Source organism: Muntiacus reevesi, chromosome 11, assembly GCF_963930625.1.
Source record: "Muntiacus reevesi chromosome 11, mMunRee1.1, whole genome shotgun sequence".
Classification (NCBI taxonomy): domain Eukaryota; kingdom Metazoa; phylum Chordata; class Mammalia; order Artiodactyla; family Cervidae; genus Muntiacus; species Muntiacus reevesi.
In genome coordinates this window covers 47322823-47348390 of record NC_089259.1, presented here as the reverse complement: position 1 = coordinate 47348390, position 25568 = coordinate 47322823, and the positions used below count along the sequence as shown (strand labels likewise).

At 40.2% G+C, this 25568-nt stretch overlaps 1 protein-coding gene across 2 annotated transcripts in view; it reads left to right on the top strand.

Annotated features, from left to right (window-relative positions):
- TBC1D4 (TBC1 domain family member 4) overlaps positions 1 to 25568 on the top strand; it is a 203388-nt gene that overhangs the window by 107123 nt on the left and 70697 nt on the right. For both annotated transcript variants that reach the window (XM_065901626.1, XM_065901627.1), the window contains exons 2-4: positions 12045 to 12632; positions 15269 to 15358; positions 19224 to 19328. In XM_065901626.1, coding sequence (XP_065757698.1) covers positions 12045 to 12632; positions 15269 to 15358; positions 19224 to 19328 — 783 coding nt within the window. The remainder of the gene's footprint in view (positions 1 to 12044; positions 12633 to 15268; positions 15359 to 19223; positions 19329 to 25568) is intronic.

Sequence of the window (25568 nt, the reverse complement as noted above, 5' to 3'; positions counted from 1 at the left end):
TCCCCAACCACGGATAGAACTTGCATCCCTAAGGTGGAGCTGCTGAGTCTCAATCACTGGATGCCAGGCAAGTCCCTTGTGCAACCTTGCTATAATCACTTAGTTCCAGGAGAGTTGTTTTGGTAAATTTTTATTTCATATTTTCTGCAGACAATCATGTCATCTTAGAACAGTTTTATTTCTTCCTTTCCAATCTGTATACTTTCTGTTTCCTTTTCTTGGCTATTAGCAAGGACTTCTAATATGTTGAAAAGAATGGCGAGAGAAACACCCTTGCATGTACTTGATCTCAGTGAGAATGCCTTGAATTTCTCACCATTAAGTATGATCCTAGCTGTAGTTTTTTTTTTTCTAAATCATTGAAGAAATTTCCCTCTATTCTTTATTTGTTGAGAGTTTTTACCATCATTGGGTGAGGGATTTTATCAAATGCTTTTTCTGCTTCTATTGATATGATCATGTGATTTTTCTTTTTTAGTCTGTTGATGTGATGTGACATTAATTGATTTTTTAAATGTTGAACCACTTACATACTTGGTCTTGGTGTATAATTCTTATTATACATTTTTTGGATCTGTTATGCTAGTATTTTGTTAATTTTTGCATCTATATTCATGAGAGATATTGTTTGTAATTTTCTTATGATGTCTGTGCCTGGTTTTGATATTAGGGTAATGCTGGCCTCATAGAATGAGTTAGGAAGTATTTTCTCTGCTTCTGTCTTCTGAAACGGAAAAGGAAATGTCAGCCCACTCCAGTAATCTCACCTGGAAAATCCCATGGACGAAGGAGCCTGGTAGGCTGCAGTCCATGGGGTCATTAAGAGTTGGACGTGACTGAAGTGACTTAGCAGCAGCAGCAGCAGCATCTTCTGAAAGAGATTATGGAGGACTGGTGTCAAACCCTTAAGAAAAAAACTGAAGGGTTTGACAGAATTCACCAGTGTATCCATCTGAGCCATGTGCTTTCTGTTTTAGAAGATTAGTGGCTAGTTATTCCATTTAGGCCTATTCAGATTATTTATTCTTGTCTGTGTTGTGGCAGCTTGTGTCATTTAAGGAAATTTTTCCTTTCATCTAGGACATCAAATTTCCGGTCATGAAGTGATTCATAGTATTCTTTTATTATGCTTTTATTTTCCATAGGATCTGTAGTGCTGTCCCGTCTTTCATTTCTAATATTGGTAATTTGTGTCCTCTCTCTTATCTTAGTTAGCCTTGCTAGAGACTCATTGATTATGAACTGTATATTTTAAAAAATGTCAGCATTAAGCAAATAATAGGACTGATTTGATGAATAGAAAGTCTTCTGTTGAATAAACACGTAGTGGATTGATCTCACCTTGGACATGTTTTGTGATTGGGTGGAAGGTTATGCTGCATTTGAAAGTAGGCATATTTCATAGTGCCAGCATAAGTAAATAAATAGCAACTTTTCTGTTTTGCATATAGGGTTATCGTTACCATCTTTCTAAATTCCATATATATGCGTTAGTATACTATATTGGTCTTTATCTCTCTGGCTTACTTCACTCTGTATAATGGGCTCCAGTTTCATCCATCTCATTAGAACTGATTCAAATGAATGCTTTTTAATGGCTGAGTAATATTCCATGGTGTAAAGTAATTAGCCTCCAACTAATAAAAATAAATGGAAAAAAAACCCCCAAAAAACCAAAAAAATGTTTTATGGAATTCACCAGTGGAAAATAATAAAAATAAATAAATAAATTAAAAAACCAGCAACTTTTCAGGATTGTTTCTTAGATGCCTCATTCTGTTTTTCTACAGTTTAAAAATGAAAGATTAGCTTTCTTGATGACATGGTTGTAATAAGTTTGGTTTTCTTGCATTGATGACTTTGCTTACTTCACCTTTTCTGGTTGTATCTGTATAAATATCCATATCTGAAAAAAAGAAATATAAAGTTATTTTTCACAAGTGACACAACTATTCTATATTCACACTGTGTTCTTATTTTGGTAAGGTACAGAACACTTTTTTTCCCCTACCACATGCAAACCGTTTCCAAAATTTATTTCTTATACATGCATATGTGTCTGCTTAGTTGCTTCAGTCATGTCTAACTCTTTGGAGTCAGACATGGACTCTAGCCCGCCAGGATCCTCTGTCCATGGGATTTTCCAGGCAAGAATTTTGGAGTGGGTTGCCATTTCTTCCTCCAAGGGATCTTCCCAACCCAGGGATCAAACCCCGGTCACCTGCATTAGCAGGTGGATTCTTTATCATCTGAGTCAGGCAAAGGGATTCTTTAAACATGTAACTCAGCACTCTGCAATGCCTTTCTGCCTCACCAAGGGGTCAAAGCCAAAGTCCTTTCAAGGCCTGCAGGATGTAGATGCCCCGTGCTCCCCACAAGAGCCTCCAATCATCTTCTGCCCCCTCACTCGCATCCAGCCACACTGACTCCTCACTGTTCCCTGAACACACCAGACGGATCTCTGCTTCCTGGCCTTCGTACTTGGTGTTCTATCTGCCTGGAATGTTCCTCCCCCAGATACCTGTAAGGCTCGCCTTCTTGCTGACTTCAGCTTTTTACTCAAATGTGTTATACAGATTCTTTTCTTTAAAATTGCAACTATTCTGACACCTCCTCCAAATTTTCTGTACCCTTTTCCTTGCATTATTTTTCTCATTGGCAATTTTCACTATCTCAGATCCTTTATGATTCACTTATTCATTCTATACCCCCTACTACAATTTAACTTTCATAAAGAGATTTTTTTTTAAGCAGCAGCTTCTCACTTCCTCCGTCTCCTTGCACAGCACATATCAGACTTGCATGTTAGATTTAATTAAACATTGTTGAATGCTTTCACTGTCTCAGCACTGTGTCAGGCACTTTGCACATTTAGTTTAATTTTCCCAGTTTACTTTTTTTTTACAGTTTACTTTTGAAATAAACATTATGATTCTCACTTTACAGATGAAAAACCAAGAGATATGAAAGATACGGCATCTTTTCTACAGACAGTCATAGCTACTAGAATGAGCTTTAAATGCTAGACCTCTAACTGCATGTTATATGTTTTTCTAATATGCTATGCTATGGACTAATCCATAAGAGTGATGTTGTTTTTGAAATGGAATTTAGAAAGGACTGTTCTTGTCTATCCTTTGCCATCTAACTTCTCACCCATCCCATCTTCTGTCTTATTTCCCTGTTTAGTTATTCCCTTTCTTATTTCCCTAAAGTCAGCCACTACAAAGGATATTCCATTCGCTTAATCGAAATTGTGAGTCCCTGCAGGGAGGTCAAACTGGTGCTCTGTGACAACCTAGAGCGGTGGGATGGGGTGGGAGGTGGCAAGGAGGTTCAAGAGGGAGGGGACATAGATATACCTATGGCTAATTCATGTTGGTATGTGGCAGAAACCAACACAGTATTGTTAATTATCCTTCAATTAAAAATAAATTTAAAAATGTATCTATATAAAACATGAGTCCTTGGATTTCCTGTGAGTTACCCTTATTTATTTTACATCTGATCATTTTTTCAAATTTTGAATGGTCATAGAGGCACAAGTCATATCTTTTGGGGAAGGAATTCAAAGATATGCACAGTGAGATGGAATGGAAGGGGAGCCCTTGGTAGGAAGTTTAAGGACTTTCTGGCTCTGATGCTTGAGCTAATGCAGAGCACCAGGAAAGCAGCAGAGGTGAGCCAAAAATTTGGAGCAAAGAGCTGAGAATATCTAAGAACCAAAGTCTAGTCTGAGAGGAAACTGCCTTGGCTGAAGCCCAAGATTCCAATTCAAGCAACTTGTCTGACTGCTGTGTAAGTGGTAGAGATATTCTTGCTTTCTTTGGCTCCAAAGAGTCTCGTTACTTGTAATCTCATTATTTTCTTCTTTCTTGGTTTAACTTTTAATGTAAACCGCTTCTTTCCACATCTGTAAAACAAGATAGTACGGACTGGTGATTCCATAAGGGAGCTTTTACGTTTAAAATTCTGTGATTTTAAAATCCCTGCATTTTTCTAGTCACTTTTGACTCTAGACCTAGTGATAATCAGATACCTTTTTTACTGTGCCAAATTTACCATAGACTAATAACATATATTTAACCAAATACAACGAATCACTGAAATACTTTTGGATAAAAGTGAAAATGATTTGAAAATAAATATTATTTCTTAGTGAGATTATCAGACAACCTCACCTTAAGAATGATAACACAGACTGAGCAGGCTTCCCAAGTAACTGGAGCTGGAACATCTTCCCGGGTTCTTCAATAATGGTGATTTTTTCCTTGATGTAAGTAAGCTATTTCAGGACACATATATACCTTCCAAAATTACTTTCCATTGGTTGAAGATGAAGTTTTAAAAGCCAAAGAGAAATTATGATATTTAACAACCAAATTAGTCTTTTCTTAAAATGCTGTACTAATCTTAATAGTTCCTTAAGTGAAACAGAATTAGAAAGGAAATCTACCTGTTCCCTAATGTCATATACTAGTTTCAGAGCAAATACATTTTCTTTTCCTTACTGTCTCTCTTTGATTGGGTCTAGTTTAAATGATCAGTTCTTCTCATTTGTCAGGTTTTTTCAGTTTACTTGAAATGTTTCCTAGTATTCTTCCTCATCTTTTCTTAAATACCCTTCCCCTATTTTTTGTGAGGGCTTCCCATGCCGTGCTAGAGGTAAAGAACTCACCTGCCAATACAGGAGGGACATGGGTTCGATCCCTGGATCAGGAAGATCCCCTGGGGAAGGGAATGGCAACCCGCTCCAGTATTCTTGCCTGGAGAATTCCACGGACAGAGGAGTCTGGTGGGCTACAGTCCATGGGTTAGTAAAGAGTCGGATACGACTCAAGAAACTTAGCACACACCTCTTTTTTGTGCTGACAGAAATCTTGCTGTGCCTACTATAATTATTATAAAAAGCTTGATAATGAATCAAGCAGCTAAGATCATTTTAGTTGTGAAACAATTTACCCAGTTATTTTTTTTTACTTTGAACTTTTTTTTTACTTTAAGAAGCTTATTTTCATATTCAAGTGTGTATCCACTTTTTAAATGTTTTCTGAAGTTCATCTGTTTGTCAGTGAATTCTATGAGGAAGGAAGACATTGTAGATTAATTTTCTCCTACTTTCATAATTAATAAGCCTTGGACACTTACGGTTATTTAAACAGCATAAGAAAGGCAGTGGTACTCAAATTTAAAATGCTTCTTTTTAAAGAAAGCTAGAGAGTCTATTCTTTAGCCCTGAACAAGCAGTGTGTTTCCTGACTGCACAGTCAGGAAATACTTTACTTTTGAAGCAATAACGGTTATTCCCGGGAAGTTTTATAATTGGCTGCACAGTGATAACGTGGACTTGAACAAATACAGCAAAATTACTGCTGGCTTATCTAGAATGAAAGAGAACTTCTTAAGTGCGACAGAGTGCTAATACTGAGGATTCTATCAGTTTGGCATATTCACAGCTCTTGGAGAACTGCTCCAATTTTCTGCTGGCTTCCTGACCAAAGGTATCTTTCCTTTGTGTTTTTCAGTATCCAGATGATTTTTCCACCCCTGGGTTTGGTTAGGCCTTTAGACATCAGCATGGGGTGGCTGTAGAATTTATTTTATTTTGAAATTAAGTGGAGAGTTATTTTTACCATACCATTGGATTTCTTGGAGTGTGACAAATAATTAAAGTAATTAATTAATGAGAAACAACATTCTGAGATCCAGGGACCTAGTGGCGAGTTTTTTTTTTCTCTAGAGTGAGGAATTGCTTTAATGTCTGAATTTTGACATTTGAGCTTATATATTTTTTTCCTCTTAGAAATTATACTTTTAATAAATTTGTATTTTCTTTTTTAAATTAATTTATTTTAATTGAGCATAATTACTTTACAGTATTGTGATGGTTTTGCCATATATCGACTTGAGATCACTGAAAATGTAATGACAAAACTCAGGCTAAAGGTGGCACCGTGCTTTTTCTAAATATCATGAGGCATTTGAAAAAAGCCCAATTTATTTTATCACCTGTTGAATTGGTTATTGTGTGTTAATGGAAATGAATAATGTCAATAACTTGCAATATTTCTGGCTTAATGATAGAGATGATTTTCCATCTCCTTTTAATATATATTATTTTGTTCCTATATTGGCATCAGTGCAAAAATGAGCCCATAGAAATCTGGATTTAGATGAGATCTTATTGAACATCTATCTAGTCTTCCATTTTACTGGGGAGGAAATTCGGGTGCAGAATGACACAAATTCCTGGCAGATCTGGGATAGAGTATAAATCTCTCACTTCCTGGGTAGAGGGATTATTCATTCTTTTTAAAATATTGTTATTGTGCGCTGCCATACAATAAAATTTTTGATTGAATTGGCATTGAATCTGCATCAGACTCTTTGCAGACTGTAGCCCGCCAGGCTCCTCTGATCATGGAATTCTCAGGGTAAGAATATTGGAGTGGGTAGCCATTCCCTTCCAATCAATTCCCTTCCAATCTCAGGCCTGAGATTGAACCTGGGTCTCCTACATTACAGGCAGATTCTTTACCCTCTGAGCCAGCAGGGAAGCCCATAAATCTTTTAATTCCTAAGTAAAGGGATTATTTATTCCCTTTTTAATATTGGTTTTTTTGTGTGTGTGTGTGTGTGTGTTAAAATTATGTGCTGCCATAAAATAAACCATTCACCTTGAATTGACATTGAATCTGCATCAGACTCTGTGACATGTAGGCAGATTCTGAGCAGTGGCGTGTCCACGACAAGAGTAAGAATGACTAGAGTTATACTTTTAACGAGGTGTCTCAGCATCTGGAGCCATTCCTGCCACACACATTCACTTCCTAGCTGGAGTGAGCGCTGAAGAAAGTAGAAAGCATCAGCTCTTCATTTTGAGGAGTGCCAGATTTCCCATGAATTAGCAACAGGAATGGACTAAGCCCATCTCAATCCTGGAGAACTTACACCAGGGTTCTTGGTAGCTGTTCACTATTTGTATACTTCTGTTTGCTGACAGCTGTAACGCAGTTTCTTCTGAGCATGAAGTTCTCTCCCATTGGTCACGTGGAAAAAACTCTAGTTAAGACACAAAGTCATTCCAACTCAGTCTTTGACTTAAGGGCTCATAGTATAATGTTAGAAAAAGTGATGCTGTAAGATGCGATACACGCAAGGAGTCAAATTCATTCAAAAGCACATATAAATCTAAATACATGTCAGTTAACACTCTCAGTGGTACAAAATCTGCCTACTAATGCAGAAGATACTGGTTCAATCCCTGGGTCAGGGAAGATCCCTTGGAGAAGGAAATCCACTCTGGTACTCTTGCTGAAAAAGTCCATGGACAGAGGAGCCTGGCAGGCTGCAGTCCAGGGATGCGCAAACAGTCGGACATGACCGAGCACTCATATAACATGGAAGAATACTGTTTTCCCCAAATGCCTTGTCTACGTGCAAGTACTGGATAGAGATTTTTTTCTCTTGTGTTGCTTCTGATTGATCTCTTAAATAAATGTCTCAGCAGAAAGCTTTCATGGTCCTCTGATAACTCTTTTCCTCACCAAGGACATTTTGCTGTCCTTGCTTTTTCAGTGTGTTCCTTTGGCATGGGTGCTGAGTGTGTAGGCAGGGGCTGTATAGTGTTAACTTACATGTGTGTCTTCCACTTAGAAGAAAAAAAGAGTGGAAAGTTGTCAGATCAGTTTCATAGTTAGAGCCTCTTTGCAGCCCAGATCATTGAAAGCTGCATTTAGTCATGACCTCAGAGAGGATATTAAAGGCAACTAGAATCTATGTCTTATGGTACAATTAATAATTCAAATTATTGGAGTATTAAATTACCTACTCAGCTTAGTCAAAGTGATAAGCTTTGCTTCTATCAACTGGAACATTAACTGGATTATATTTAGATGTTGAGCTTTTACTTATGGTCACAGGGAAGTATCCTGTGGGACTATAGAAATTCAAGCCCTAATCAGTTCTTCACATAATAGCTCTCAATATAATAGTAGAGAAAAAGTACAAACATATAATATTGAGGAACGGATACAACTAAGGTCAAACTCACTATATTTTCAGTCTCAGCGATAGGATATAACTAGTCATCATTAAAATATTTGTCACAAGATAAAAATTCTGCAGGCTCAAAAACATCCTACAGATAATATTTTTCTTATTCTGCACTCCATAGAGAGACTTTGGAAATTTAAGTGCACTAGAGTTGCAAAATCAGATGCAAAGTATTAGATGAAATACAGTTAGTGAGGAAGGAGGGGGCTATCTGTTTTAGGGTTTTGCCTAATCCACTAGAGTCACTGTATAGACATTCTACAGGGTTGAATGTCTAGGTCAGTCTCCATAGTTTTGGCCCTTGTCAGATACTAGACAAAAAGAAAATGACAGAGGGCTAAGTTGCTGACCATGTGTTAGTATAAGGCATCTGACTTCCCTGGAGATGGTGTCAAGTGTTCAGGGTGAGTCACTGAAACTATAGCATTTGGACTTTATTCTTTCCTAGGAAATATTCTGCTAGCAAATGGAAAGTCTTGTAATTTTAAACCATGAATACTCTGGCCATATATCCCAAATAATTATGTGAAAAAGAAGAAATTCTGGTTTTAGAATGGTTGCTGGTAGATTTAAAGAAATACCATATATGTCTGACAGTGAAGCAACCCTGCATATAAAATGATCTCTGTTTCCCAAAGGTAAAAATTACCAAAAAAGGTTTCCCTTGTCCTAAGTCCACATACTGAGGATCTACTTTGTACTGGAACTTATTTTAGGCTTTGGGGATACAAGGAAAAATGTGGGGAAAAGCCCCCAGAAATCACCACCCTCCTAGGGCTTACATTCTAGCAAATCAATTACACAAAATGTTCAAAGGGATGAGTGCTATAGAGAGTAATAAAACGCAGGAGAGGGGGTGGAATTCCAGGGGAAATGCTGGCTGTCAGATCATGTGTGTGTGTCTTTTGGGGTAGGGGACAGATGCCACCTCGAGGTGATACTAGAGCATGGATTTAAAGGAGGTGAGGAGTGACTGTCCAGTTATCTAGGGGAGGAGCTTGGAGTTCAGAGACCTTTAGGGAAGAGTGTGCCTGGCATGTCCAAAGAGTAGCCAGAAGGCCAGTGAGGGAGAGGGGTGGGAGGAGTAAGGTCAGAGGAAACGAGGCGAGGATGAAAAGATGAAATGCAAGTTGACCATCTAAAGGTCACACGGAGGATGTGTAGCCACAGTGCACATTTAATCTGTTTGTTTGTCATGTGCAGAGAGTGAGGGCCCTGCAGGACATGGTAAGGATTTTGTCTTTTACTCAAGAAATGGGGAGCTTGGAGGATTTGCAGATGAGCACCATGACAAGTTTAAAAAGGATCCTTTTTACTTTTGAGAGTTTGTTAAAGGGGGCAAGGGATACCAGTTAAAAGACTATTGCAGAAAACCAGATGGGAGATAATGAGTTGTATTCCATTTTATGTGAATGTATCACCTTTGGGCTTCCTTTATGGGCCCTGCTGGTAAAGAATCTGCCTGCAATGTGGACGACCTGGGTTCGAGCCTTGGATTGGGAAGATCCCCTGGAGAAGGGCAAGGCTACCCGCTCCAGTATTCTGGCCTGGAGAATTCCATGGACTGTGTAGTCAGTACATGGGGTCACAAAGAATCTGCCTGAGCGACTTTCAATTCAGTTCAATTCAATTAGCTCAGTGATAAAGAATCGGCCTGTCAATATAGGAGATGCAGATTCGATCCTTGGGTTGGGAAGATCCTCTGGAGAAGGAAGTGGCAGCCCACCCCAGCATTCCATGAGAAGTCCCATGGACAGAGGAGCCTGGCGGGCTACAGTCGATGGGATCGAAAAAAAGTCAGACACGACAGATTGCCTAAACAGCAACAGTACCACCTTTAGTTTATCTGTTCACTTTTTTCCTTCAGTTTTATTGAGATATAATTGACATACAGCATTGTATTTAGGTCAAGGGGTACAACATAATGATTTGATATGGTATATATTGCCAAATGATTAACGTAAGTTTTAACACTACTCACCTCAAATGGTTACAGATTTTTTTCTCTTGTGAGAAGAACTTTTAAGATCTACTCTCTTAGCAACTTTCAATATACAATATGGTATTATTAACTCTAGTCACCATGCTGTACATAATATGCTTACTTACTTTTCTTGTAACTGGAAGTTTGTACTTTATATTTTCAAGTTTCTATTGAGCTTTCTGCTTTCATATCCCAAAATATTTCGTTTGTCTCAGGTTTTTTTAATCATAGCTATTTAAACAATATTTGATGAGTGACTTAGCTTCTTGTTCAAGTCATATAGTAATATATATATATATTATTATTATTATTTTAAGGCTACACACTCTAGTATTCTTGGGCTTCCCTTGTGACTCAGCTGGTAAAGAATCCGCCTGCAATGTAGGAGACCTGGGTTTGATCCCTGTGTTGGGAAGATCCCTTGGAGAAGGGAAAGGCTACCTACTCCAGTATTCTGGCCTGGAGAAGTTCATGGGGTCACAAAGAGTCAGACACAACTGAGCGACTTTCACTCACTTTCACTAAGTTAACTTAGGTTCTTTCCATGTCTTTCCTATTGTGAATAATTCTGTGATGACCATGAAGGTGTAAGTATCTTTTTGAGAGAGTAACTTTGTTTCTTTAGAATATTTAAACAGAAGTGGAATTGCTGGATCATAGGATAGCTCCATTTTTAATATTTTAGGAATCTCTATACTGTTTTCCATAGTGACTGCACTGATTTACATTCCTACCAACAGTGCTCAAGGGTTTCCTTTTTTCCACATCCTTCCCAGCACTTGTTATCACTTATCTTTTTGACAATTATCTTTCTATCAGGTATAAGCTGATATTTTATTGTGTTTTGCTTTACGTTTCCTTAACAATTAGTGATCATTCACCTGTTGATGAATATTTGAGTCATTTCGAGTTTGGGAATGTTGTCACAAAGGCATCTGTTAATACTCGTGAACAAGGCTTTCTGTGAACTTATATTTTCAAGGCTTTCACCTAAATATCTAGGAGTGGAATGACTGGGTTGTGAGATAGATCTGTTTAACTTCTAAGCAACTGCCAAATTCCTGAGGTGCTTGCGCCATTTTACATTTCTGCACACAATGTATGGGCGTTCCAATTGCTCCATATTTTAGTGGGTACTTGGTCTTTTTGATGTTAGCCATTCTATTAGGTGTGTAATAGATAGTGTCTTTCTATGGTTTAAAGGTGCATTTTCTCTTCATTCAGAAAGTTAATTTTAGTCTTATTGTTGAAACTTTGATTCCTTTCAGCTGAAGCTCATAATAACTTAGTTTATCTCTGTGGTGGTTGGTACTTTAACCATGTGACACTTTATTTTTTAAATTTAATCTTAACCTTTTGCTCCCTTATAATACCTTTTTGTTGTTGTCCAGTCGCCAAGTTGTGTCTGACACTCTGCGAGCCCGTGTGCTGCAGCATGCCAGGCCTGTCTGTCCCTCACCATCTCCTGGAGTTTGCCAGAGTTCATGTCCATTGAATCAGTGATATTAATACCTTTCAGAAGAACTTAAAGGCTATATTGTGGTAATTTATTAAAGGTTGCAGCAGCTTGTAGAGTCTCATGACTTTGTTTTGGGGAAATGAATACATTTAAAAGGGAAATTATAAAAGCAATAAAAAATTTCAATCTCTTTATATCACTTATATCCAACAGTGTAATTTCAGTTTATGCTTTGTCTTGGGTGCTTAGCCGATCAGTCATGACCGACTCTCTGTGACCCCATGGACTGTAGCCCATCAGGCACCTTTCTCCATGGGGATTCTCCAGGCAAGAATACTGGAGTGGGTTGCCATTTCCTCCTCCAGGGGATCTTCCCAACCCAGGAATCGAACCCAGGTCCCCCGCATTGCAGGCTGATTCTTCACTGACTGGGCCACCAGAGAAGCCCATACTTTATCTTATGTAGGGTCTGTTACTTGCAGTATTTTATCATTTGCCATGAGAATGCATTCCGTGTGATAATAATTGTTCTGAATTCTTTTCCAGGTTCCCGATGTTATCAGCAGCATAAGGCAGTTATCGAAAGCTGCCATGAAAGAGGACGCCAAACCCAGCAAAGACAACGAGGACGCCTTTTACAACTCTCAGAAGTTCGAGGTCCTGTACTGTGGCAGGGTGACCGTGACCCACAAGAAGGCGCCGTCCAGCCTCATCGACGACTGCATCGAGAAGTTCAGCCTGCACGAGCAGCAGCGCCTGCGGCTCCAGGGCGAGCCGCGCGCGGGGGACTCGGGCGAGGACCAGGCGGGATCCGAGGCGCGGACGCCGGCCTCCCCCGCGGACGTTCTGTTGGAGGAAGGGGCTGGCGTCGCGGACATCCACCCCGTCTTCCCCGCGGCGCCCAGCCAGCCTGGGCCATCCAGCTCGCGAGTCTGCTGCCCCGAGAGGATTTTGGAGGACTCGGGCTTCGATGAACAGCAGGAGTTCCGGTCTCGGTGCAGCAGCGTCACGGGGGTCCTGCAAAGGAAAGTTCACGAGAACAGCCAGAAGCCGCAGCCGCGGAGGAGGCACGCCAGCGCGCCCAGCCACGTGCAGCCCTCGGACTCGGAGAAGAACAGAACCATGCTGTTTCAGGTGCTGTCCTGGCCGCCGGCTCTCCCGCTGTTTCCCCATCTTTTGCCGTAGCCGGAAGTAGCCCGGCCGCCAGCTTCTCCCTGGTCCTCCATCTGGAAGCACCCAACTTTTCTGTCATGTCCCCCAGGCAGCAGAGGAGGCAGGTCGGAGAAAGAGAGCAAAGGACAGTAGTGAAGGGGTGAGAGGCAGACAGGGGATGGAAGAGAAGAGGGAGCGGGGCAGGGGGGAAAGAGAGAGAAGCGCTTGAAGGAGCCTCAGGGAAAGTTGCTTGGGGAACTTAGCAGAGATGGAGAAGGCAATGGCACCCCACTCCAGTACTCTTGCCTGGAAAATCCCCGGACGGAGGAGCCTGGTGGGCTGCAGTATGTGGGGTGGCGAAGAGTCGGACACGACTGAGCGACTTCACTTTCACTTTTCACTTTCACGCATTGGAGAAGGAAATGGCAACCCACTCCAGTGTTCTTGCCTGGAGAATCCCAGGGATGGGGGAGCCTGGTGGGCTGCCATCTATGGGGTGGCACAGAGTCGGACGCGACTGAAGTGACTTAGCAGCAGCAGCAACCCAGATGGCGCTAGTGGTAAGCAAACAAACAAAGAACAAAAAACCTGCCTGCCACTGCAGGAGACCTGAGAGAAGGGGTTCCATCCCCGAGTGGGGAAGATCTGGATGATTGCATGGCAACCTACTCCAGTGTTCTTGCCTGGAGAATCCCATGGACACAGGAGCCTGGCAGGCTACAATCCATAGGGTCTCAAAAAGTTGGTAACTACTGAAGCAGTCTTAGCATCACCAGCGTTTGCGTTAGGTTGATTCTTCACCAGGGCTTCCCAAGTGGCTCAGTGATAAAGAATCCTCCCTGCCAGTGCAGGAAACACAGGAGATGTAGGTTCAATCCTTGGGTGGGAAGATTCCCTGGTGTAGGAAATGGCAACCCACTCCAGTATTCATGCCTGGAAATCCCATGGACAGAGGAGCCTGGCAGGCTACAGTCCATGGTGTGGCAAAGAGTTGGACATGACTCAGCCCACATATGATTCTTCAGTAAATGTTGCTATTTATTGTTATTATTTTTTAATGACTGCAGAAAGTCAGAAGGGTTTGAAGATGTGAATCTAGGAGAGTGTGAATCTTCTTGAAGGAGAGAGAATTTTCTAGAGAAAAAAAAGAAAAGTCCAGAGACTCATGGTTGTATCTTCAGATGAGGATACACCAATTTACTCTGTCATACAAAGGAGAGGTTTAGGAAACATCATAGGCCTGATAATTTATTGGATCAGTTGTTAAAATGATTGGGTGCAAGCTATATTATAGGTGTAAAACACGATTCTTAATTCTAAAAAGTAGTTTTGTAAGTTGTACAGGGTATAGAAAGTGTCCAGTTCCACTTGAAAGAACTGAATTCCTGACAATGCCCTGTAAAGATTCTTTAATTAATCCTCAGCTTTGAGGATTAGAGTTTTCCTCAGATTTGAGCTTTCTTGAAAAAAGGAGTGACAGTCCTTTTATCCCATTGCAAAGAGTCTTTAAGAAGGAAATTGCACTGTGTACCTTGGTAAATAGTCCCAGGATGTAATATTTGCTTTATCAGAAGTTCGTGGTTGTTTTGTTCTGTTTTGTTCTTGATAACTCGAGGCATGTGATTCAAGTGTCTATAGTCTTTTCTTTGGTAACATATTAACTGAGTTTCCTCTCTTTCTTTAAAGTTTTTTTTTTTATGTGAATGATTTTTAAAGTTTTTATTGAATTTGTTACAGTATTCCTTCTGTTTTATGTTTTGGCTTTCTGGCTGCAAGGCATGTGGTATCTTAGTTCCTCATCCAGGGAGCAAACCAGCATCCTCTGCATTAGAAGGTGAAGTCTTAACCATTGGACCACCAGGGAAGTCCCCTGAGTTTCCTCTCTTGATTTGTTCTTTGCCTTAGCTAGCCAGAGTCCATGTTGTTAATTTTTTCCTAAATGGTTGTTTATTTAAAAAACTAAAAAAAATTATCTGCCAATTGCAAGTATATCTTTCTGTTGATCCTTTGTGAGAAAGTAAGATTTTAAATTATAATTAAATAATTGGTATTTTTAGAAAACATAAAGTGAGGAAAGATTGCGTTTTTTTTGAAAAGACAGTTTCTAATTTGGAAAAAAATGGTTTATTTTAAATTAAGAGCAGCTTGTTTCATGATTTCTAGATGAAAGGAAGAAATGTTTTCAGATGACTGATAACTGAGGTTGTAAATTTGATGGGGTTCGGTATTGACACTGTAGATTCCTATACAGTCCATGGTATTCTCCAGGCCAGATTACTGGAGTGGGTAGTCTTTCCCTTCTCAGGGGATCTTCCCAACCCAGGGATCCAACCCACGTCTCTTGCATTGCAGGTGGATTCTTTACCAGCGAGCCACAAGGGCAGCCCCAAAATACTGGAGTGGGTAGCCTATCCCTTCTCCACTGGATCTTCCCAACACAGGAATCAAACCAGGGTCTCCTGCATTGTAGGCAGATTCTTTACCAGCTGAGCTACCGGGGAAGCCCATATATCCTGTATAGACCATTTGAATCTGTATTATTAGTCAAATATTTAATTGTAAAGTAAGATATTAGGTTCTTGGTAAGTTGAAATTAATTGGAATGCTTTATTTTTAAGGTTGGACGGTTTGAGATTAACCTTATCAGTCCAGACACTAAATCAGTTGTGCTTGAGAAGAATTTTAAAGACATCTCTTCTTGTTCCCAGGTATGTATTGAAGTAGATTATAGTATTTGAGGAAGCTAATTAAGGCTTGTTTCTCAATTAACCATAAAGTAACTGGGATTGAATCCCTTCAAATTTTATTTATTTTTTAAAAACTAATTTATTTATTTTAATTGGAAACTAATTACTTTACAATATTGTGGTGGTTTTTGCCAAGTGGATTTATCTTAAGAGTGTTCATGTGTTTGGGTCTCTGCCAGTAACAGAATCCTTTCCAGGTCTCTCATTATCATAATATTTCGTCCTCGCTGTCATCAACCCAGTCTCCTCCTGGCATCCCTTCATCGAAGGGGTGAGTGGAATTTTTGTGGTGGTGAGTTCTTTTGGAAATATCTTCTCAGTTAGTTTTCCTCAGAATCTTGGGCAGTGAGTTTTGGCATTCACTGAGTCATATTTGCTCTTTATACTATAATAGGTAATAAAAGGAGAACCAGTACTTTCAAGTTTATTGATGTAAATGTTAAAGTTTGAAAAGACGGTTTGTGTATGTATCGTTGGCCTTTTACTTGTTGTTCATTCTTATACTGTGTATATGAAAGTTTTAAAAATAATCAATACAGTTATATGTGGTTGAGGTCATATCAGGCATAAAGTAGTATTCGAAGTACCATAGTAATATAATAATTTAGTACAGCTATCCAAAAGTTAGAGCTGCCTAACTATATGGCAAACCTAGGAAGAATTTCTGAAGATGTTGGAATGGAGGGAGTATCTAAATCTGAATATGGGAAAGGTAAAAATGCAAGGATGCCTCTGAGGAGGTCCGTGGAATAGAGAAGCAATAACTTATTTCCTAATAGGTGTACCTTAGATGTACCTTCAGGGTCTTAGATCTTGCCAAGGCCCTTTCCTGCATTTTAATGTTGAAAATCAAGGCTGCTTATTAAAAAAATTTTTTTTTGAATTTTGAAGTTAACACTGCCATAAGTAGGATGTTCAGATATTCTTCTGTTGGAAAATGACAACCTTTTGTACATATTGTTAATTACTCTCCTTACACTCAGCTAATGTAGTTTCACTTCTAGTGTTTTATTTTAATATTTGTTCTATTATATGGAGACCTAAAATTATGTTCTGAAGATAAAAGCTTTCTACTCTAATAACTGAGAAAGGCAGTATCTGACTCTAGGGTGAATATATTGAAAATTTCTAAAATTCCTATTTAAGGGACAAAAAATTTGGTAGAAAGATGATTCATTTTAACTGAAAAATAGTATTTACTAAGCATTCGTGTAATGACATGTTTCCTGGGGGGTCTTTGCATGATCATAAAGTCTGTGAGGGTGGGTGTCTTATGCTGTAGAGCATCAGAGGATAAGATGTGTTAAGACAGAGCTTAATTCTTAGGTGTTCAATAAATGTTGAATGAATATTTCTGCAGGACCTCAGGCCCAGTGTTGAGAATTATGTGCAAAGCTGTGTATTTCCTATTTCCCAGAGCAAGAGTCGCCACTGGAAAAGGCTGTGCGTCTCCCTAGCCCCAAGTCTTGCAGGAAGAAAACTAGCAATGCTCATTGAACATTTAAGGGAAAAAAAAAAGATTGGAAAAGAAGAAAGCAGCCAAACCAAATATATAAACTGGCAGTTCAAACAAGATTTTTCCTTTTCCTTTTTTTTTTTAAAGCAAGCTTTGTATTGACATTAAACATTAAGAAAAAGAATTGACTGAAATGTGAGGAAATTTTGTGTAAAGGCCTTTGATCAGAATAATTGTCAGGTTAATCTCTGCCCCTCACTGCATGGCCAGCTCCTATTGCTTTTTCACAGAATTGCACTGATAGAATTGGCCACATTTGGGAACAGGCATACTTTTTAACACACGACGTGAGGTGACTCTTTGCGACCCCATGAACTGTAGCCCACCAGGCTCCTCACATGTACCCCTATGTAAGTTTCTTTCTTCAAACTCAGTAGGACTGGATTTTTGGCAAGCGTGAGGAATAAGGGAGTGGTTTTCTTTACTGGAGCATTGCCACTGCCTGAAAACTTGGTGAGCTGATGAGGTATTATGCGTTTTTCCCATTTAATGCCAAGTTAGTCAAAGATTTTTTTTTTCTTAAGATGATGCTATTTCTCCATTTTATTTTATTTATTTATTTGGTTCTGGCCGCACTGTGCAGGTATGTGGGATCTTAGTTCCCCAATCAGGGACTGAACCCATGCCTCATGCAGTAGAAGCACAAATTCTTAATCTTGATCTCCTGGGAAGTCCCAAGTCAAAGAAATTCTATAATGATGAATGAGTTGTATCAGATGGTATTTACTTTCACCTCATGGACTGTATGTGAGAGTTGGACTGTGAAGAAAGCTGAGTACTGAAAAATTGATGCCTTTGAACTGTGGTGTTGGAGAAGACTCTTGAGAGTCCCTTGGACTGCCAGGAGATCCATCCAGTCCATCCTAAAGGAGATAAGTCCTGGGTGTTCATTGGAAGGACTGATGCTGAAGCTGAAACTCCACTGCTTTGGCCACCTCATGCGAAGAGTTGACTCGTTGGAAAAGACCCTGATGCTGGGAGGGATTGGGGGAAGGAGGAGAAGGGGACGACAGAGGATGAGATGGCTGGATGGCATCACTGACTCGATGGACATGAGTTTGAGTAAACTCTGGGAATTGGTGATGGACAGGGAGGCCTGGCGTGCTGTGATTCATGGGGTTGCAAAGAGTCAGACACGACTGAGCGACTGAACTGAACATGGACTGTATAACTTCATTCCTCCTATTAACTTTTTCTTTTTATAGAGTTGATTTCCTTTTTCCATATCCATTGGATGGTGAAGCTTATTAAGACAAGAATTGTGGTTACTGTTTATCAAACATGCAAGGAACTAAGATGTTTCTTAGTTCTGAATCTCAAAAATTTCTGGAAATAGGTGCCATGACTACTATTTTATAACGAGGAGTGGAACTTCCAAGATATTTTTTATCATTACATCACAATATCTTATACCTAGTAAATTGCTTGAACCAAGGTGGAAGCACAAATCTGACTTCAAAGCCTGTTTTCTTTTCCCTGGAATTTAAGTGATTGCAGGTCAACTTTAAATTTTTGGTTTTCCTAACTTTTCAAAGTCCCATGCTTCCTGTTAAAGTAACTAGGTGCTCAGTTCAGTTCAGTTCAGTTGCTCAGTCGTGTCCGACTCTTTGCGACCCCATGGACTGCAGCATGCCAGGCCACAGGGTGTTACTGGCTGCTAATTGGTGTGTATGTAATTTAGGCTGATTTAAGTTCTCAAATGATTCAGAATTTTTTTATAAAGTGTAACTGAGGTTATTTAACCTGTGTTCAGAAATTACAGATTGGTGAATTTGGATCATTGACATCTGCAGTAATTTCTTTAACGTATTCATCTTCTAACAGTTGGGACTCCTTGACTGTCTCTAAATAGACAAATGTTCTAGTAGTTCTAATGCATACTTTAGGGAACTGCATGCCATTTCAGTAGAGCATTGTCAGTTTTATGATTCTTAATCTCAAGTAAATAAGAACAGGGCTTGTGATGAATCATCAGACTGCTTGCTCAATGACGACCAATAAATTGAAAACTCCATTACTGCCAAACACTCGGTAGTGGTTTTATTGCAGGAGACAATGGATCGTGCCATCCTGTTTTTCCTTCTGTGGCCCCGAGTCACAGAGTGTTTGCCAGAAAGAAAGTAATCTGAGCTGGTTTCACCCTTTATTTTATGTATCGAAAGTCTGCCATATACGTTTGCTCTGCCATTATGTCTCCTATCGCAGTGCTGTGAAGGAGAAATTTATGAAAGTGTGAAAGCACAGAACTGTTTCCATAGTGTTGGTTAAATGGACATAATCTTGTAAACAGCCCACTTCTTCCCTCTCCAGGGTATCAAGCATGTTGATCACTTCGGCTTTATTTGTCGGGAGTCCGCGGAGCCTGGACTGAGCCAGTATATCTGCTACGTGTTCCAATGTGCCAGTGAATCTCTGGTAAGTGGGGTGACTGCTGTCCACAGGCTCCTCCCCAAGCCCCTGCCTCATGGGAGACTCGTCCCTGACAGACCCAAGCCTCACAGAATGGCCAACACAGGAAAAAGGGAATGAGTTTCTGCTCTTTGAGGCAGAACCACAGTAGAAGAACAAAACCAGATTATCTTGGTAATTTTTCAGCCTAGATAATTTTCTTGAGTTTAACAAATCCAGAAATACTACTGGGAGTATTTTTCAAAGGTGGTGGTTGCTCTTGTTCCGTCCCTAAGACGTGTCTGACTCTTTTAAGTCCCCATGGACTGCAGCATGCCAAGCCTCCCTGTCCCTCACCATTTCCTGGAGTTTGCCCAAGTTCATGTCCATTGAATCAATGATGCCATCCAATCATCTCATCCTCTGCCACCCTGTTCTTCTTTTGCCTTCAATCTTTCCCAGCATCAGGGTCTTTTCCAATGAGTTGGCTATTTTTTAAAAAGGTAGGAAAAGCCTGATCGTGGAAGAAGAGTGGTTACTTTTTCCATTGCTCATGTAAGAAGATAAAGAAGACCTTTTATTCTCTCAGTTGCTCTAACATCTCAGAGTAGATAATGCTTATTTCAACAGGGTAGACAGCGATTTTATTTTTTTCTCTGTATTTCATCAGCCCCTGTCCTCATTTTAAAAACACTTTCTTTATGGTCTGTTTTTAGCCTTGATTTTCTTTCTTTGGAATTTGGAAGCCAGTTTTTCTCTCCAGCATTCTCACACCCTCACCCCACCCCTCTTTAATGGGAACAGTTAGAATTTTCGAAGAAATATGTAAGGCGAAGTTGGAAATGGTTCTGAGTGACTAAAAATATATCAGTGTTTTCCCCTAAATTTTTTTTTTTATGTATTCTTCCACTTGAGTTACCTCTCCTAACCATTTTAGCATGAATCTTTAGATGTATACATTACCATTCTTAGAAGCACAGCGTTTATTAGATGTAGGTCTTCCCCCTCGATTTTCCCCAGGGAAATACCACCACTTAGAACAGAGTAAGCCAGGCTGCATTCTCCTCATTTCCTTAATGCATGTTGCCATCCTCTTTGCTAACTCATTTTTAAAGCTTTTTGTTTTGTATTGGGATATAGCCGATTAAAAATGTTGTGATAGTTTCAGGTAAACAGAGAAGGAACCCAGCTATACATACACGTGTATCCTTGCTCTCCCAAACTCCCCTTTCATCCAGGCTGCTATGTAACATTGAGCAGAGTTCCCTGTGCTATACAATAGGACCTTGTTGGTCATCCATTTAAAATCATCCCTAGTAACTCTTGCCTTCTGTGTTCCCAGCATGGACACTGACTGAGTTGAGGAATAATGAAGAAATGGAGATGAATTGGTGCCAAGACACTTTCTGACTAGGGAATGTAGCATTCAACAGTTTTTACCCAAAAGGGATCCTTTTAAAGTTTTGTTCTCACTTTAGGCAGTTAGCCATACCAATGAAAACCACATGTTGATATCCAAGTGGCCACTGTATTATATAGGTTTAGTTTAGGGCTTGGGATAGAAATTTAAGAGTTATTGTGTGAAGAATGATTGAAGGTGTGGGGGTTGATGAGCACTCAGGGGGAAGAAAAAGAGAGATGGCTAAACAGCGCCAAAGACACAATCCTGGAAAATGCCAACTGAATCAGACTTAGGTAGAAAATGAGAATGTAGGGTAATCTTGCCCCCTTTCCCACCCATCCACTGCCCCACTTGCCCCTCTCCCTTCCTCCTCAGTCCCTCCTCCTAAGACTGGTTCTTCCTCCATTGCAGATCCTTACTCTCCTACCTTTCCAAAACCTGTCATACTTTGTTTTGACTGTTCCATTTACACAACTTCCATATTTAGAAATCATATGCATCCTTTTGCACCATCTATATCCACCTGTTTACCAAATCCTACAAACCAGCCGTCCCTGACCTTTTTGGCACCAGGGACTGGTTTCATGGGAGACAGTTTTTCATTGGTTTGGGGATAATTCTTTAAGGACCTTGTAACTGGCAGGTGATATATGTATAATTATGACTGATTTTCATTGTTGTATGGCAGGAACCAACACAGCATTGTAAAGCAATTTTCGTCCAACTAAAAAAAAAAGGAAGGAGCATGCAATCTAGATCCCTCTATGTGTAGTTCACAGTAGGGTTTGTGCTCCTATGAGAATCTCTTGCCACCGCTGATCTGATAGGAGGCAGAACTCAGGCGGTAATGCGAGTGATGGGGGACAGCTGTAAATACAGATGAAGTTTTGCTCACTTGCCCACCATTCACCTGCTGCTGTGAGGCCCAGTTCCTACCAGGCCATGGACCGGTATTGGTCTGTGGTCCCACAGTTGGGGACCCTTGCTAGAAACTCGAAGGTAGAATGTCCCTTATATCCATCTCGCTTTCCTTTTTCTCTCTGTCTGGTATCTAAGTCTGGACCTTCTTTAGAAAGACAATTACCTTAGTGTCCTAACTAGTCTCCCTGCCACTGGTTTAATCTGTCATCTGTCCATATCCTATCTTATGTTGTAGTTTTTTTCTCACTAAGGACCAGTTTATGCCTCCTTATTAAGAGACAAAATCTACATGGTCTAGCATGGCAGAAGGGCCTACCTCGTGCTTCTCCAGTCCCCCCGAAAGCTCTCCCTCTCACCACTGCGTCCTCCCACGTGCTGTCCCCTGCGCTCAGCTGTCTCTAGGCCAGATTCCAGAGACTGCTGTGACTTCTGATGTGAGGTTGCGTTTATTTGGCTTGCTACTGAAGCAACAAATGGTTCACGCACAGGACACATGAGATCAAGGAGATACGTGGGTGGTGCGGCTCACAGAAGTGCTGCTGACATTCTGAGCTAACTGTTGGCTGCATGGAGTGAGGGGCCTGCCTGTCAGAGGAGGCCAGAGCCAGGGCTCACTGCTTCCATACCATCAGGTGGGGAATGCAGCTGTGCCAGCCTTGAGGGTCCACCCGGCTACTACACAAGGAGACCGTGTATGTTCTCTTTCTGTATCTGCTTTCACATTCTCTTCCTGCCTGCCTCATTGCATGGGAAGCAGGCCTCCTTTGCTCTGCTCTGACTTGACTCCCCTTCCCCTTCTTTTCTACTGTGTACTTTTTAGGACCCTGTTTAAAGATAAACTCCTAGTAACACCTTTTCTGACACCCTTTTCCAGGATTTGACTCATTTTCCTTGTTTTGTTGTCAGTGCTTTTGCTGACCTTGTTCATAGATCTCTAATAGTTCCTGCAAATCCATTATCTTGTGTGTTTGTTCACATAACTTTCCATGCCACTGGATGGTGAATCCTACAAGGTTAGGCTGTCCTTACTGTTGTTGTATCCCCCAATAGTTTCTAGAAGAGCAGGGGCTTATTAAGTGTATTTTTGAGTGATAGAGTGTGTTACTCTTAACTTCAGGTAATCTTTTTACAGGTGCTGGTTAATCTCTGATTAGGGCATCCCTAGTGGCTCATATCGTAAAGAGTCTGTCTGCAATGCAGGAAGATCCCCTGGAGGAGGGCATGGCAACCCACTCCAGTATTCTTGCCTGGACAGAGGAGCCTGGTAGGCTATAGTCCATGGGGTCACAAAGAGTTGGACATGACTGAACAGCTAACAAGAACAACAACAAATCTCTGATTACTGGATAACCTCCACCAAGAGGAAAACTGTAAAACCTTCTGATTTCCAACCTGTTTTACAAGTTTTGTTTTGTTTGTATTTTTTAGTACTTTTATTTTTCCCTCATGTACGCAGGATGAATTTTCAGAACAGGGAGTCAGAGTCGAAAGACTAGGAATATGCTGCCTTTTTCCGTCTTGAGAAGTTCTGTGGCTCAGGCAACAGACGAGACTGGCTGAGAATGTCTTCATATTACATTGAAGTTGCATCAGAATATTAGTGCTGGCATCATTATTCTTAAGAAGGGGCCTATGCTGGAATTTTTGAAATCCTTTTTACTTTTTTTTATCAATAACCATCTTAACTGAATGGTGAGGCATCAGAATTGCAAGCTACAGGAAAAATTAAATGTAAATTTCCTGTATAAAGAAGGATGGTTCAAGCAGCTGACGTGTAGAATAAAGCAGTCAAATATTATATCGGTCTAAGCAATGTTATGATTGATGTGGCTTGGTAGTTGTGAAAGACAAAATATTGCGAAACTGCACATGCTGACTTATCTACTCTGAGCACAGAGAATATGCAACTAGCTTTTTCTCTTATTTCTTTGTAGAGATTGTTATGAATTGATAAACAGTACAGTAAGTTCCACACGTATGAGTTTCGTTTTGAGGGCATGTTTGTAAGCCCAACGTGTTCCTAAGTCCAACAGAGTTAACCTATGTACCCAGCTAGCACAATTGGCTCTATGGTAGTGTACTGTGATAGGTTTCTAACACTTTCCACACAAATAATACTTAAAAAAAAACAACGATGAAGAAAACACTTTTTATCTTACAGAGCAGTACCTTGAAAAGTATAGTGGTACAGTACAACAACTGGCACACAGGGGCTGGCATCGAGTGGACAGGCAAGAGGAGTTATTATCTGGAGGAGGGAGAGGAGGTGGGAGATGGCAGAGCTGAAAGATGTCAGCAATAGGAGACAGCAAGCTGCAGTTTCACTCATGCCTCACGCTGATGGCACAGGTTCTGCTTCCTTGCTGGATTCAATTCCATCTACCCTCTTGAAAAAACAATCCAGACAATCCAGTGATGTCTGGGTAGTAGCTCTCTTTTTTTTTCACCATAGATAACACAGTAACACTGGATTGCATCTCTGAACGGCTGCTGCAATCTCTGTGTACCAGTCTACATTTGGGTCCTGGGTCTCAAAAACGAACAGTGCCTCCTCAGATAAAGAAAATACCCTTGCCATTTCCGGTGTCATGAATCTCTTTGGTTCTTCAGTTACTTCTTCCTTTCGTCTTTTGTCTTTTTTCTGGGCCTGCAGTTCTATCAGGTCTTCATTAGGTAGCTCCGCTTGTTGCTCACAACAGTATTGTGCAGTAAAGTACACAAAAGCAAAACCACTTGTGGAGGGTGGACGCCTGTGACAGTGTACGCCAGGCACGTCTGCTCACTTCACATGATTTGACATGTGAACGCACGTTCATGTCTTTGAAAATTCCCACCTTGAAGGGTTCCTGTCTAGGGGACTTACTGTATAGAGTTCAGATGGGCGCTGTACGGTTACTTGGGAAGTTTAGATGCTTCTCCCTCCCTCCTTCCCTTGCATCCTCCTTCCCTCCCTTCCTTCTTTTGTAAAATAATGCAAAGCAAGTGGCTTAATCTTGTTTAACCACATTTGAGATTTCTGGAAAAGAACATTTCTGCTTTCTCCAAAAGTGGTTTAAAAGGTATGAAAAAAATGGAAGTGACTACTGTTCATAGAAAAAGTAGAACTCCTCAGATTCGCAGATCCACACAAAAGTATCCAGGGAAAGTAAAACTAGTAAAACAAAGCAACCCCCTCAAAATCCACTTTACCAAGACCCAGGCTTTGTGTGGGGTTAAGAGTGTAGATTTTCCCAGATAATTAGGCTAGATAATCTTTTGAAGTCCTTATATATTCTGTGATTCTCATTCTTTTTTTTTTTTTTTAAGTATATTCTGTGATTCTCATTCTTAAATGCTATAGAGAACTTAAGTTTGGTAGGGAAATGTTTATGAGCACTATTTTCATTATGGAATTCCCCCTTAATATCATATATTAGCTTTCTTTGTTCCATCTCATAATTTTCTCTGGAAATTTAATTTTCCCTCATGGTCACACTAAGTATACTTTCTTTTTTGTTCCATATGGTTGATTTCTCATTACTCATTCCTTTACTGTTAACCTTTTAACACTTCCTAGGATTTTTTGTTGTTGCTGAATCTAAGTTAAAACAATTAAGTTATTCGCAGTACTAATTTAACTCCCCAGAGTTTGAGAAAACTCAGGGAGTTGGTGATGGACAAGGAAACCTGGCGTGCTGCAGTCCATGGGGTTGCAAAGAGCTGGACATGATTGAGTGACTGAACTGAAAGGGATTTAACTTCATAGTATTAATTTAAGTTTTAGTTGTTCTGATACCATCATAGAATTTATAAGCCATCTAAAAAATGGTAGATTAAAACAAAGTAAAACACTTAAAATTTTAGAAGTAATATTTTAGTAATATTTGTGGCTGGGAGAAATCAATGGCTACTTTTCAGTCACCATTAAAATGATCTCATTTCATTTAGAAATGGATTAAAAAATC